This window comes from Castanea sativa, chromosome 1 (assembly GCF_040712315.1).
Source record: "Castanea sativa cultivar Marrone di Chiusa Pesio chromosome 1, ASM4071231v1".
In the NCBI taxonomy this organism is placed as follows: Eukaryota; Viridiplantae; Streptophyta; class Magnoliopsida; order Fagales; family Fagaceae; genus Castanea; species Castanea sativa.
This window is the reverse complement of record NC_134013.1, coordinates 84280374-84296211: the sequence shown is the minus strand read 5'-3', so window position 1 is coordinate 84296211 and position 15838 is coordinate 84280374. Positions and strand designations below refer to the sequence as shown.

The window sequence follows — 15838 nt, the reverse complement described above, 5'->3', positions numbered from 1 at the left end:
AACCTGAAACTAAGGTACATGTCATAAACTTCTCGCTGGTTTATTGATGCCCATGTGGTTTGTCCTAACACAGGTCAACCTTGGAGACTCAACGGCTTCTATGGACACCCCGACACCAGCAAAAGGGAGGAAACTTGGACTTTGCTCGAATCCTTTGGCCAGTCCAACAACCTCCCATGGCTTTGTATTGGAGACTACAATGAAATAACCAGTCAACATAAGAAAGCTGGAGGCAACCTCCAACCAGCTAGATAGATGGACCGTTTTCGTACGGTTATTCACCGCCGTGGTTTTATAGACCTTGGATATGTTGGGTCTCCCTTTACTTGGTCCCGAAACCACCCCACTCAAGGCCGCACCTATATCCGTCTTGATCGTGCGCTTGCCACTGCAGCATGGAAACAAAAATTCCCAAAAGCTACTATCCAGCATGTCTCCATGTCCACGTCCGACCATGCCATGCTTGCCATCCATCTACCCACTCAACGGCCTCATCGTCTACATCACCACCCACCTTTTCACTTCGAAGCCATGTGGCTTCGTGATCCACGCTGGGTTGAAGTTGTCCAAAATGCATGGCTTGAGGGACTCTATAAACCTAATGGAGTCCAAATCACAAACTGCCTTGACAGTTGTGATAACAGACTGCAAACATGGAATAAAGTCGAGTTTGGGCATGTGGGGAAGCAAATTGCTCGGCTTGAAAAGAAACTACAATTCTTAGAGAGGGACCCCAAGCTACATGAAAATGAAATTCAAGCAACACGTAGGGATATCAACTGCTGGCTTGATGCTGAAAATACAATGTGGCACCAAAGATCACGACACCTATGGATTACCGATGGCGATTGAAATACTTCTTTCTTTCACCAAAAAAGCTTCCAACCATAAGCAAAGAAATCTCATTGAGGGTCTGTGTGATGAGAATGGGGTCTGGCATAAGGACGATCACACCATGGAGGAAATTGTGTTAGCCTACTTCTCCTCTATTTTTCAAACTAATGGGCCCACTAATACCTCTGCCATTATTGATGTTGTCCAACCCGTGGTTACTGATGCTATGAATGAGTACTTAACACAGGACTTTCGTGCTGATGAGGTCCACCGAGCACTTAAGCAGATGCACCCAAAAAAGTCTCCTAGCCCTGATGGTATGCCCCCCCTCTTTTTTCAGCACTTTTGGTCTTTATTGGGTGAGTGCGTAACAAAAGCTGTTCTAGACTATCTGAACCTAGGCATTACTCCACCAAAATTCAAGAAAACCCACATTATCCTCATCCCGAAAATGAAGAAACCCACCAAGATTACACAGTACAGAGCCATCAGCCTGAGCAATATTATCTCTAGGCTTACCTCAAAGGTTTTAGCAAATAGGCTTAAACATTTCCTCCCTGACATTATTAGTGAAAACTAGAGTGCCTTCATATCCGACCGCCTCATTACTGATAATGTTCTAGTAGCATTTGAAACTATGCATTACCTTAACCAGAAAAAGAAGGGTAAGACAGGTGAGATGGCCTTAAAACTAGACATGAGTAAAGCTTTTGACTGGGTTGAATGGGGTTATTTACAAAACATCATGACAAAGATGGGTTTTAATGAAAGATGGGTGAATCTTATGATGCAATGTGTTAGCTCTGTTACATATTCCATTAGACTAAATGGAAAGCTGCGAGGGCACATCACCCCCACAAGGGGCCTTCGGCAAGGAGACCCTATTTCCCCATTCTTGTTTTTATTTTGTGTAGAGGGACTTTCAGCGCTTCTTCGCCAAGCTACATCAATTGGCACACTTTGGGGTGTCGCAGCGTGCCCACATGGTCCACGAATCTTTCACCTTTTCTTTAATGATGAAAGCATCATTTTCTGCCAAGCAACTAGGGAGGAATGCAGCCAGCTAGCACATGTCTTGGACGTCTATGAACAAACCTCTGGTCAGCAACTTAACAAAGAAAAGACATCTCTTTTCTTCAGCCACAACACACCACAAAACGTTCAGAATGATATCAAGCAATGCTTTGGTGCAGAAGTAATACGGCAACATGCAACCTACCTTGGCTTACCTTCTTTGGTGGGTAATCAAAACAAAATACATTTCAAGATTTAAAGGAAAGATTAAATAACAAGCTCTCGGGGTGGAAGGAAAAAATGCTCTCACAAGCCGGCAAAGAAATTCTCATCAAGTCTATTGCCCAAGCTATTCCCACATATACTATGAGTGTTTTCAAGCTCCCTGATTCTCTTTGCGATGAGATGACTTCCATGGTACATAGTCTTTGGTGGGAACAAACCAATGGAAAAAACAAAATCGCCTGGCTGAGTTGGAACAAGGTTTGCATGCCAAAGAAAGACGGAGGATTGGGTTTCCGTGATTTGAAGTCATTTAATCTGGCCCTCTTAGCAAAACAAGGTTGGCGCTTACAGTGCAATACTCAATCTCTAGTCTACCAGGTCCTCAAAGCACGCTACTTCCCTCATAGTGATTTTCTCCATGCCAGTTTGGGCTCTAGACCATCCTTTGCATGGCGGAGTATTATGGCAGCCCAAGGTATTGTACGAGCTGGCCATCAATGGCATATAGATGACGGAGCTTCCATGCGCATTTGGCATGATAAATGGCTTCCAAGACCTTCCACCTTCTGAGTCGTATCACCACAAAACACCTTACCCGAAGAAGCCACTGTCAACTCACTCATCGACGCCACCACTGGGGAATGGAACATGACCCTCATCAAACAGATTTTTCTCCATGCGGATACCGAGACCATCCTCAGCATCCCACTCAGTCGACGCCAGCCTCCAGATCGTTTAATATGGGGTTACACGCTTGAAGGCAACTTCTCTGTCAATAGCGCATATAAGGTGGCTTTATCCCTTGCTTCTGATACAACTTCAGGGAGCGCATCAAACACCCAAGAACAAGGTTTATTTTGGCATACGGTTTGGAACCATAGAATTCCAAATAAAGTCAAAACTTTCACGTGGAAAGCTTGCCAAGATATTCTACCCACAAAGGTCAACCTTCGTTGTCGCCAAGTCCTTGAGGATGCTACGTGTGAAGCCTGCGGTTTGGATCCTGAGGCTACCGATCACCTCTTATGGGACTGCCAGCAACCTCGCGAGACTTGGGAACTTTCGGGAATTCCGTTTGATATCACTGGAATTCGCTACAGGGACTTTAAAGACCTCCTATGGTACCTCATCTTTACCAAACATGTAGATAGAGACTTGCTTGCACTCATTGTTACTGTGGCTTGGTGCATGTGGTTCAACAGAAACAAAACACGCCTAGGCAGCCCAAGACAACCTAGCCACGAAATCCTCCACAAAGCCCGCCTTATCCTGGAAGAGTTCCAGCTTGCCCACTTCTAGAAGCCTCATCACCGACAAGCCCAAGACTCACGTTGGGTCCCCCCCAACCTCCCCATACTACAAAATCAACACTGATGCTGCTATTTTTAAAAACTCAGTGGCCATCGGTATTGTAGTTCAGGACCACGAAGGATCAGTGACAGCAGCCATGAGTAAACAACTTCAGCTACCCTTGGGCCCACTAGAGGCTGAAGCCAAGGCAATGGAAGAAGCTATCTCTTTTGCATGGGATTTCGGAGTTTGAGATGTTATTTTCGAGATAGATTGTAGCACTATCTTTGAAACTCTCAACGGGTCCATCACACCCCCTGTTACTATTGTCAACCTCATTATGGATGTTCAGCATAGACTACAGGATTTCAGACAAAGTCATCTCCAACATGTGGCGAGACAAGGAAACAAACCAGCATATATTTTGGCAAAGCACGCCAAAGAAATTGATACTTTTGTAACTTGGATAGAGGAAAGCACACCAATTATTGATTCCATTGTATTTCAAGATGCTTTGTATTTATCTTCTTCATGAATAAAGTTACCGTACTTCCCATCAAAAAAAAAAAAAACTAGCTTGACCAATTGACAATAATACGTCACCAAACACATTTGAAAGGTTAAGAGCCGGCTCACAAAAGGAAAAGAAAGGTTAAGAGTCTCTAATTTACACTTGTTTATTTTGAAGTAATATATTTTACATATAAAACATTTATTTTTAGGTTTTTGTATGATGTGTGAAATTTTTAACATACAAATTATCAAATCTGGCAGCTCAGCCATTGGAGTTGGAGGTTCGATAAACTAATCGTATGCACCAATCATCAGACCGACAGTTTCAATTGCAAGACCGCTAATGGCGGTGACTAAACCGCTGTCTTCGGTGACCTGACCATCATCACAAAGTAGTTCTAGTGACTAGACCGCTAGCACTAGTTGCCCAGGCTACCATATCGGCAACTTAGCCACCAAATAGAGAGGGTGAAACTGTGAAAGGACCACAATGTGTTTTTGTATAATTTTGAATTAAATTTTTAAAGGTAAAACATTTTACAATATTTTACAAAAGATTTTATGATCAACGGAAAGTATTTTACAAGTTTAACAACATTTTATATACAAACAAAAACTTGAAAATAAAAAATAAAAAATTTTACAAAAAATATTTTGCTTCAAAACAAGAGGAGTGTTTTGGAGGTATTTTGGTTTCTTTTACATTTAGAATTAAGGTTTAAATTGAATTATTTTGTTTTATCAATCAAACTATATTAAAAAAAAACATAAGTTTGAACGAAAAAAAAAAGCATAAGAAGTAAATAAATAAATCTAACTTTGGAATATAACAATATTTTATATACTATTCATTACAATATACAATATATATATAGTCAATGTGGGCTTTACACCAGAAGCAATTGATGTGGTCGCTTAAGGCCTCAAGTTGAAAGAAGGCCCCAAATTTTAATTTAATTAAGCTTAAATATTAGCCAATAAATCAAATAATATTTTTTTATCAAATGAAAAACAAGAAAAAAAAACAAGGAAATGTCACGTTCACAACATTTTTCACAACCATTTTACAACAAATCCTAAGTAATAGGTTGTTATAGGCTGTTATTGATGACCAAAAAAAAAAAAAAATTGTAATGGGCTCAAATTACAACCAGTAACAGCTTAATAGCTGTTGTGAAAAATAATGTAAATGTAGAACTTTTTAGAAGAAAAAAAAAAGAGCAAGAAACTAACAAATTCACAACATTTTTTACAATAATTGAGTCAGCAAACTTTTATTAGTTCTTACCTAGGTTTGCCCCTAATATCACTCTTTTACTTACCACTATCAATCTACCACATCAATAAGTATGACAAGTTTTATCAAATTTTTTGTGTCTATAGACTTTCTTAAAAAAAATCTACGTGGTTTATGTTAATTAATAATAATTTTATATCTAAAACAAGATAATAGAATTTAAGTAATATTCAATTTTTTAAAGTCATATATATATACACACACACACACACACACTTTGTCATGTTTTGAGTTTGTAATGTTAGCAAACCATGACAAAAACTAAGTCTCATTGAGTTAGAATGGTGTATTTTCAAGTCCAAGACAAAATAACTCAAGTTCAGGGTGAAAAAAGTGAGATACAATTTGATTCTCTTGATTGTTGTTTGATTTCTCTCAATTACCCTCGATTGATGTTCGATTGTTCTCGACCGGTCGAAAGTCGCATATTAGCAAAAATCAACAAATATAAAAAGCCCATAACTTGCTTGTTTGAAACCCAAATTGTGATCCTTTTTTCCAGTATTTAAACGACATTATAGGCTAACCCTAGGGGTGGTTTTTAGAGAGAGAAGAGTGCATCTTGTGCCTCTAATTGTAGATCTAGGGTTTTTGTACCTAAAGCTCTCTCAAGTATTCTACCGGCAATATTCCTTGAAGAAAAACAAGATCCGGTGTTGGAGAAGTTGCTGCCATAAGAAGATCAACTACTGATGGTGATCTAAAACCTTTGAGTGGGATCTCAAAGTCACAAACGTGGGTGTTTGTGTGCAACAGATTTAAGATAGAAGAGTCTGTGGATTCAGAGCTACACGTGGTTGTGTGAGTAAGTACTATTTCTATATTTTGAAATAATTTAGAAGCAATGAGTTGCCAATGAGTTTAGTGTCAAAATAAACCTAGAATTCCAATGTAACTTAAAGCACTACACTTTTTTCCACTAATCATGGTCTTAAATCATAAAAGCTAGATTTATTTAATTAAATACACAAATGTGTATCCCCTACAACATTTTGCCTAATATATAAGTAGGAATCCATTGCTCAACAGTCAACACCATGCTTTGGAATATTATCCCTCCACACACACACACACACACACAACAGTTAAGGATGAATATTGTCTTATTACCCATGATTGGCTCACTTATGCACTTGCAGTACTTGCCTTCCTTATGTACGTACGTTTGCCTTATTGTGTTAAGCTCCCTATTCATGAAGGGCACTTGCCTATAGCATGAGCAAAAATCCATCATTCAGGACGTCAAGACACCAAATGTAAGGGATAAAGAGCCTTGATGTGCACAATCATGCATTGAATAATTGAGAAGTGTTGTTGAAAGCGGGCAAAGAAGTGTTATTGAAAGCTGTTGTTCAAGCCATCCCCACTTTTGCTATGAGTTGCTTTCCTCTCCCGGTTGGTCTGTGCCAAGACATTGAAATGCTTATTTGGAAATTTTGGTGGGGACAAAGAGGAGATCAGAGAAAAATTCATGGGAAGAAATAGGAGGCATTGTGCAAGCCAAAATTAGAGGGTGGTTTGGGATTTAAAGATCTTTGCAAGTTTAATGAAGCAATGTTAGCAAAGCAAGTTTGGAGATTGTCACATGATACAGACTCTCTTTTTTATAAAGTGTTCAAGGCCAAATATTTTCCAAATCGCAGTGTGTTTAATGCAAGATCAACCACGGGTTCTTTTGCATGGAAAAGCATTCTTCGCTCAAAAAATTTAATCGAAAGGCATGCCCGTTGGGGAGTTGGGGATGGCAAAAGTATTCAAATCTTCCAAGATGCTTGGTTACCAAATGCTAATGATGGCAGAATTTTATTCCATAGAGGGGTTCTTGCTCCAGATGCTTCTATGGCTATGCTCATAGATCCTAACTCGGGATGGTGGAATGTAAGTCTGATTGACCAATGTTTTTATCCCCCTGATGCTCTGAGCATTAAATCATTACCCCTATGTATCACTCCCTAACCCGATTCCTTGGTCTGGCCTGCTGAAAGAAGTGGCTGTTATTCAGTGAAGACGGGATATAAAATCCTAAGTGAGGAGCTGCGGGTAGGTGAACTTGATTCTGATGCTACGGAAGTATAGAGGAATTTGTGGAAGGGAGTTTGGAAGCTAAACGTTCCAGGCAAAATAAAACACTTTCTCTGGAAGTGTTGCACAAATTCGTTACCCACGAAGGAAAACTTATTGAGAAGGACCATTATTCAAGAAAATGTATGTCACCTCTGCTTCGGACATCCAGAAGATGTCATGCATGCTCTGTGGGGATGTTCGATGGTCCATCAGGTGTCGCAAAGGAGCTTTGGGTGGCTAGATAACTCTTGGGTTATGGAATGATCTTTTACTGAACTGATCTACTTGGTGCAGACAAGACCGAGTTTTTTTTCTCTGTTTGTAGTCACGGCTTGGACTATTTGGCATCATCGGAACAAGTCTCGCCTGTAAGCAACCACTATTCCGTTAGACAAATTAGCAGATTTTGCAGGTAACTATCTGTAGAACTTTGTAGCCAGACATGGTCAGCAGATGTCTCTCGTGAGAAGTACAACAACATCAGTAAAATGGAGGCCTCCAAGGGAAAATCTTGTGAAGATAAACTTTGATGGGGCAATGTTTAGGGAGTCGGATGGCGCAGGGCTCGATGTGGTGATCCGTAATTCTGAGGGAGAGGTTATGGCTGCCCTCTCGGAAAAAATCATGAAACCTCAGTCAGCAGAGTTGGTGGAGATAATGGCTGCTTGTTGTGCAGTACTTTTTTCTAGTGAAACGGGTTTCCACAATTCTGTTTTCGAAGGGGACTCCACTACTATTATTAAATTGTTACAAGCCAGGAATGTATCACACTCTCAGAGTGGGCACATCTTAAAAGACATTTTGTCTCATTTAAACTCTTTTCAAAGTTGTTCTTTCTCTCATATTGGCAGGCAAGGCAATGTTGTAGCTTATGCCTTAGCTCAGAGAGCTAGATTATCTTTTCCTTTAGAGGTTTGGATGGAGTCTGTTCCTCCAGACATCTCTTCTTTTGTTCAGCTCGACCTTCGGGTTTAGTTTTTTTAATGAATTATCTTCCTTCTCAAACAAAAAAAAAACATACACATTCCTAACACTTTGTATCTTATTTGTGCGCTTTCCACACCATCAAGAGACCCCACTCTTAAAGGGCACTTGCCAACTGAATGAGCAAGAATCTTTCGTTCGGATCACATCAAAGTTGCTAGAGGGATGACATGCTAAATAAGACCGCCTCATTATCATTGATTAATATTGAATGTATGTTTCATACGAAAAATGAAAGTATTTTAAAAATTTTACTTTCGAAGGGTTTTTTTTTTTTTTTTTTTTAGTTTGAGAAACACTTTCGAAGGTTATGTTGTATCTATAGGTTTATACAAGGATATGTTGTAATAATGATGATGTTTGAGTTTAAAAAATATTGTTTCATAAAGTTGTTAAAGTGAAAATTTAAGTTATGGAATTTTCTAAGTGAAAATTCGAAGTTAAGCATTTTCAATCGGTCAAAGCTTTGGCTCGATCAATCGAAATGGTAAAGAAAAAATTCTAGAGTTTCTGGATGACTCGATTGCTGCTCGATTCCTATTCAACCGATTGAAAAGAGCACTCAATCAATCGAAAGTCGAAAATCAGGATTTTTCTATAGAATTTTTAGGTGATTGTTCAATGTGTTTGAAGAGGTTTCAAGCTTTGTGAACGGTTTTATGAAACATTTTAACTCTCCATACGTGTCTTTTGATGAAATATAACTCTATGGGTATATATAGAGGCTTAGGTTCACTTGAAAAATAATAATAAGTTAGAGAGAAATACAAGAAATCCTGTGGTCATTCTCCAGAATTGCTATTTGTAGAACCCAACATCTTGGTTGTATCTTGAGGACAAATTTGCAATAACCCTTAGCAATAATAATGTGAGGGGCAAATATTGTTTAAGGAAAATGATATTGTGTCTCCAAGTTATCTATTTTTTATTTATCTTTTGTACTAACCTTGTTCTTCCATTATTACTTTTTGTATAATATCCCCAACAGGCCATACAGTATATTAAACTCAAATTTGAGTAGAACTTAGGTATAGTATCTTAGATTTAATTTATTATTACACATAATTGTATTGATTTTTTTTTTGATAAAATAACTGTATTGAATTTAATTGTTCTAGAAAATAATAATATTATTTGTATTTTATTAGTCAATGCAACCACATGTTTGAGTAGACGATTTAAATTCTACTTACTATTTAAAAAAATAAAGAAATTATATAGCCACAAATACTATACCTAAGTTTTGTCACAATTTATATTGAATACATGTTACACTAAAACCGTTTTCATATACAACAACCTTCCAAATATTTGGGATAACTAATAATTTATTAAGATATTCTAAATAAATCCATGTTGAATGATAGATAACAAATAAGTCAAAAGAAATGGAAAGTGCAGCGATGGGAGGTGGTTTACTGGACTATAGGGTCATAAAGTGGAGATTTTAATAACTTAATTCAGAAAAACTATTATCACTTTTTTCCAAGAAAGAATGGCCACCTTCTTTTAGGAATAAATACTTTTATTATTCAAGCATAGTTATTAAACCCAAGGGAAAAAGATATGTTATTTTAATCACAGCAATCTATATAATAAAAAACAAATTATGTCCTTTGTTTTTTATTATTATTAATATTGTTTCTTTAGATTAATATTTATTAATATTATGACTTTTGTCACTACTTGTTGAAGTAGGTTTTTTTTTTTTCTTTTTTTTTTTTCCTGAGAAACCACTGGTAGTTAATTAGTTGTGAAATAATGAAAAAAAAGATATATATATATAAACCCATCAAAGTTAATCATATTCAAAAAATTGTGTAAAAATTGTGACAAAATGGTACCGACATAGAACGCTGAGAGATAATTACTTTCATAAATGTTGAGAACTAAAAAAGGATTTGTGAGACCCACCAGCTCTCCATGCTCTTACAAAGGAGGTGGGACCTACCATAGAGCCTGCCCCCTTTGTGAGAGCTTGGAGCACTACTCTTAAGACAAGTAGTATTTGCCCGGAGAGAACACATACATGACAATTAAGGTTCGTAAAAGGTATACCATAATTCACTCAGTTAAAAATGTTAAAATGTTGTAAAAAGAAAAGCCATGAGAGTGACTTTTAGATAGCGCCCAATTTGTATATCTTATTCTGTTTAAAGAATTTGCATTTCCTTAGCTAAAATAGCATAAGTCCCCAAATTTGCCTAATGAATCCCAAAAAACACTCACATTAATTTATGTATCCATGAGGAGAAATAAAATTTTGTTACAACTATTATCCAAATTTAGATGACATTGTAGGTGATGCAAATGGCTTTTTTTATTTTAATTTTAATTTTATTTCTCTCATATCAACTTGGTCTACTCTAGGGATGGAACCAAGAGTCAAACTTAGAAGGGCCAAGGTTCTTTGTTTGAGAATTTTCAAATTTTAGGATATCAGCACTAAAGGTTGGCAATGCGGCAACATCAGCATTGGTTTTTGAATTATTTGTATTTTTCTGCAAAAATAAAAGAACCAAAAATAATAGTTGATAATCTACTAATAAAATGGAAGACATGTTAATTATAGGGATTTAACAAAAAATATAGGTTGTTATAGTCAAGAGTTTTTTAGCTCAACTGATACTCATTAGTGTTTCCAACCAATATTCCAATATCCCATTCCTTTATTGTAACTACCAAATTATCAAAACATTTATAGAGATTTATCATAATTTTAAAGAAGGTTTGTGTTAGGACATATGTGTTTCACTTGTTTAGAACATATGTCATTCATTATTTATGTAATTGGCTAATTCTTTGTCAAAACGCACTTTACTTGTAATTGGGTAGATTTAGGATGAGGTTAATGCTTCAAGAAACAAGATTTCAAGATCAAGTGTTAAAACCATGCAAGTCTGTCCAAGAAACAAGTTGAGAAGTGTTCTTCATTAAAGCTCGACAGCTGCATCTATCGAGCTTTAAGAAGCTGCTCTAGCCCTGAGGCTCGATAGCTGCTCGACAGCACCTCGATACCTGTAACTGTCGAGATTTAAGGAAAACAGATTCCTAGTTCTGTTTTAATTCTAATCCGTGGATGTGTTTTTGGACCTTCTTTTCTCCTAACCCTAGACATATAAAAGGATTATTTTAAGGGCCGTCAAAGTGTGGCTAGTTGCACAAGTATTGAGAATTCCTTGCTCATGTAAATTGTAACTTAAAACGAAGTTCTTGCCCTAGTTCATCTTTCTTGTGAAGAAGTTGATGTGTCTTTGCACCATAGGGTTTTGTAACCAAGCATCTTCTTAATCTTCATCGTGTGGATGAATTGAAGAACTTTGCAGCCAACAAATCTTCTCTAGTTGGTGATCGCGTTCTGGGATCCGCGCATTTGGTTAGTCACGTACTTGGGAGTCGTGCATCAAAAGGAGAAATTGTCACTACAGAACAAGTCCAATTGGGTATTGGGGTAAGAGTTCAACTGTAGGTTGGTAAGGTACTTGAGATTCCTTTACTTGTAACCGCTTGTTGTGATAATAGTGGAGTTTCGGGAGTGGTGACCTTAAATTCACCCGGTGGGGTTTTTGCCGTATTGGTTTTCCCCATTCGTAAACAAATCATCGTGTTATTTATTTTCCGCTGCATACTTAGTTTAATTGGTGATTTGTTTGTGCTACCACGCGTTTGTATATTAATTTGATTAATTAATTGAACTTGGCTAATTAATCAACTTAATCCATCACAAAGGGTCAATACGTTTTTGGCCTATCAGTTAGGATTGAGAACCAAAAAAAAAAGGAGTTCATCTAGGTTCTCTGGTTCAATCAGGTTGGACTAATTCTCTATTCTTTCCACATCATAAATTGAAATATATGTTTTTAATTAGAGTAATTCTTAATTTATGTTGAAATATTTTTTATCCATGATTAGTGAGAAAGGAGGTACTTGAGTAGAAGATTTATCATAAAGTGGAAAATCTATCATAAAAAACTATAAATAATCACTAAAAGAAGGGCGCAGCTTAATTACATCCAGTGCTTCAGTGCACTGGACGCATTGCGATTGTGACACGTGTCACAATCGGTGCGGCTCCAGTGCACTGGAGCACTAGACATAAGCCACACCTCTAAAGAATGCTTATGTTCCTATCTTAAAGCTGCCATATAGAAAGAGAATGGTCATCTGTCATCTTTTAGGGAAAAGGTTTTTTTCCCCTCTTTTTTTAAAATTTTTTTAGATTTGTAAGCATGGACCAAGGGTGTGGGAGGTGGTGGGGGGAGGGGGTTCATTAACACCTCTCTCTCTCTCTCTTCCATCAGTTCTTGTTTTCTATTTATCTTTGTTAGTGAAAGAAAATTGTAAAATTTTATGTATTTGTACGTGTGTGTTTTTTTGTGACATTGATATAAACAAGTTATCTATTTATTAGATTTTATATCATTTAAATTTTCTAATGACCAATCTAGAAAAAATTCCTAAAACCCTCACCAATTCTTCCTTACCTTATTTGTTTCATTCCTTTCTAGTGTGTGTGTATATATAAATTATTTTTCAAATCAAATTTTACTATCATTCTTTCACAAAGCAATTGTCCTTTTGTTTCTCTCATTATTCACTCCACCCATGACTTTTTTTCTCTCATGTTTTTTCTCATAATGTTCAAATTGTAAATGGCAAAATACTTTCACCCAGTCTTGTCTTGACTTATCTGTCCTGCCCTATGCAAGTTTTTCCTACCCTATCTTGTTGTCATCCTAGATTTAGGGCAATTATCTTCTTAGATAAGATGTAAAACATAATGACTTTGCAATCTCATCCTATTCAGATGTAAATCCTTGAATAAATAAAAATATAAAATTTATATTAAAAAAAAAGTTTTAGAAATCATTGAAAAATAAAATATTAATTAAATCAAATTATGTGTCATTATTTTCATTTTACATGGGCCTTTTATAAACTTTGACAGTCTCTTTTAAAGTAAAAATATTTTCAGATTCTAAAATTTCCGAAAGCTAATAAAAAATCAATCCTGTACAAGAGTAGGTTTTTGTGGAACAGAAGAATGAGTCTACATATAGGGGTTAGCCAAAACAAGATCCCGTACATGCTTTCTCCAATCCTAAGCATAGCAATAATTGCTTCTCTATTTGTCCTACTTTTACCAATTATATTTACTCTTGGACTTTGATAACTCAACAATCACTCAAGCTATAATAACGAGCAATTCCACACAGATATTTACCTATTCTATTACCCCTAAACCTACATTTGGCAAAGTGAATGCTTTTATGAAAATGGCAAACCTTAAGTACCTCTTCTCTTTCATCATTCTTCTCATACTCAGCCTTGGGGGTAATAAACAGTCAATGGTAGATGATGTGATACGATCGAGTGGGCGAAATTCTTGATTTGAACTCCACATGATGGGAGAAATGGAATGGAGCTACATATGATGGCGGTCTCTGATTTCTATGCTGTGAATGGTAATTATCGAACTAGACTCAGTCTATTTACCAGGGATTCTAAGGATGATGTTGCTGGTGCGGCATGTGCATGCAGGTAATTAACATTTTCACACATCTTAAAAGGCTAAAAGTGCAAACTTCTTATCTTCTTTTCCTAGGAAATGCATCGAAAACACACATGCATACATGCACAAAGAAGACTAATTTACAGATGAGAAAGTGTTTGTTAATTCAAATTAAGAGAATAAAAAAAATATAGAGGAAATTAAGGATAAACAAAAAGAATATTAGTAAAAAATGACATGTCAACCATGTCCATGTATACGTATATAAACACACATTTTATTACTACCATCATCTCCCATGACATTTGTGTTTTTGTCTATTTTGTTATCCACCACCACCCATCATTTTTCTCTCATTTGTATCTTGTCAATGTTGAAACCACCTGATCATTAAAGATGACAGAATTCCTCCATTAAATCTCACCCCGACTTGCCTTGTCTCATATAGATTAGATTCTTGAATTAAATTCAAATATATAGTTATATTGAATTTAATTGTTTTTGAAAATTATGACATTATTTATGTTTTTTTATCAAACATAATCACATGTTTGAATTTAATTAATAAATGAAATGTACTACACCTAAGATATTCTACCTATTTTCTACCCTCAAGATTATGGGTTGCACAAGTAAAACTTACATGCTATGTTCATATATAACATAACTTCACCAAGCAAAAAATTTATATATTTGGCATAACTAAAAAATTATAATAATATCATAAATAAATCCATGTGAAATGATAGAAATAACAAAAAAATAAGTCAAAAAGAATTGGAATGTGCAGTGGTAGGTGGTAGTTAAGTGGACTATATATGCGTCATAATGTGGAAAATCTAACTTATTTTAAAAAAACTATAAAGAATCACTAAAAGAAATGCTTACGTTCCTATCTGCAAACTGGCATTCAACGTGAAAGATTGGCCACTTGTATTCTTTTAGGAATAAGGTCTTCTCCCCCAAACAACCCCCCCCCCCCCCTTTTTTTTTTCCTTGATTCATAAGAAATGAGGCACTGGAGTGGACCATACATGAGTCACAAAGTGGAAATTTTAATTTTATCAAGAAAAACTAAAAAGTAATCATTAAAAGAATACTTATATTCCTATCTTCAAGCCGACGCATGACGAGAAAGAATGGTCACTTGTCTTTTCTTAAGATATGGTCTTTTTTTACTTTTTTTTTTCTTCTTTTTTGTGTGAGTGTAAGAAATGAGGTACTTGAGTGGACTGCATAGGTCATAATGTGGAAAAGCTAACTTAATGGAGAAAAACTAGAAAAAAATAACCAAAAGAATGCTAATGCTCCTATCTTGAAGCTGTCATACGACAAAAAAGAATGGCCATTTGTCTTCTAATAGGAATAAGGTTTTTTCTCCTCTCTTTCTTCTCCTTCTTCTTTTTTGATTTATTTATTTTTTATGCAAGTTGTTTCCTTGTTGAGTTATTTTTTTATTTTATTTTATTAATTTGTAAGCTTATACTAGGGGAGGTGCGAGATAAATTTTACTCCAAGTTTTCCCTCGTCTCACGACAGAAATAGACCCACCTTAAACGGGGGATGGGGGAGAAATGCTTTCCTCCTGTCGTCCTTCCAAAGGTCATGACCTCCTAATAACTCCTTTAAAATAGGAGTTCAAATTAGTTTGGCCCCCTTTAGCTGGAATTTTTTTAGTTTAGATTTTCCCCTATTCCAAGTGATAAGTATAACTTCAAATTTGTAGGCCACCTATTCAAGTTTTGGTTTTTCAATGGGTCATTTGATAACGTTGTTCTTATAACGTTATTTGTATTTTTTAAAAATTAATGTAAGTAAAAAAATGTGTGAAAATTGGTGTAATATTATTTAAAATTGAAAATATATATTTAAACACATGTACCAAACAGTTCTAAGATTCATGAAATTGAGTCATGTCACTCTAGAAATTTGATTTCCCCCTATTACAATTTTTTTTAAGCTAAAAAAATATTCACCTTTCTCACTATACACTTCAACTCAAGATGCGGAATTCATCATTTTCTATATATATAACAATTATTGCTGTACACCTATTCAATTTTCTCACTGTACATGAGTTAATTAGTTGTTGGGGAACAGAAGAA

General features: G+C 36.0%; 3 protein-coding genes across 3 annotated transcripts; all 3 read left to right on the top strand.

Moving 5' to 3' along the window:
• Positions 1-255: 255 nt before the first annotated feature.
• Positions 256-852, top strand: LOC142635915 (uncharacterized). The gene has a single exon (XM_075809966.1). It carries the CDS (start codon positions 256-258, stop codon positions 850-852), a length of 597 nt encoding a protein of 198 aa, XP_075666081.1.
• Positions 853-2721: 1869 nt separating this feature from the next.
• Positions 2722-3372, top strand: LOC142635906 (uncharacterized). The gene has a single exon (XM_075809959.1). It carries the CDS (start codon positions 2722-2724, stop codon positions 3370-3372), a length of 651 nt encoding a protein of 216 aa, XP_075666074.1.
• Positions 3373-6727: 3355 nt separating this feature from the next.
• On the top strand, positions 6728-8212 carry LOC142635895 (uncharacterized). Its single transcript, XM_075809954.1, has 2 exons — positions 6728-7051; positions 7664-8212. Exons 1-2 carry the CDS (start codon positions 6728-6730, stop codon positions 8210-8212), a joined length of 873 nt encoding a protein of 290 aa, XP_075666069.1.
• The last annotated feature ends 7626 nt before the right edge of the window (positions 8213-15838 follow it).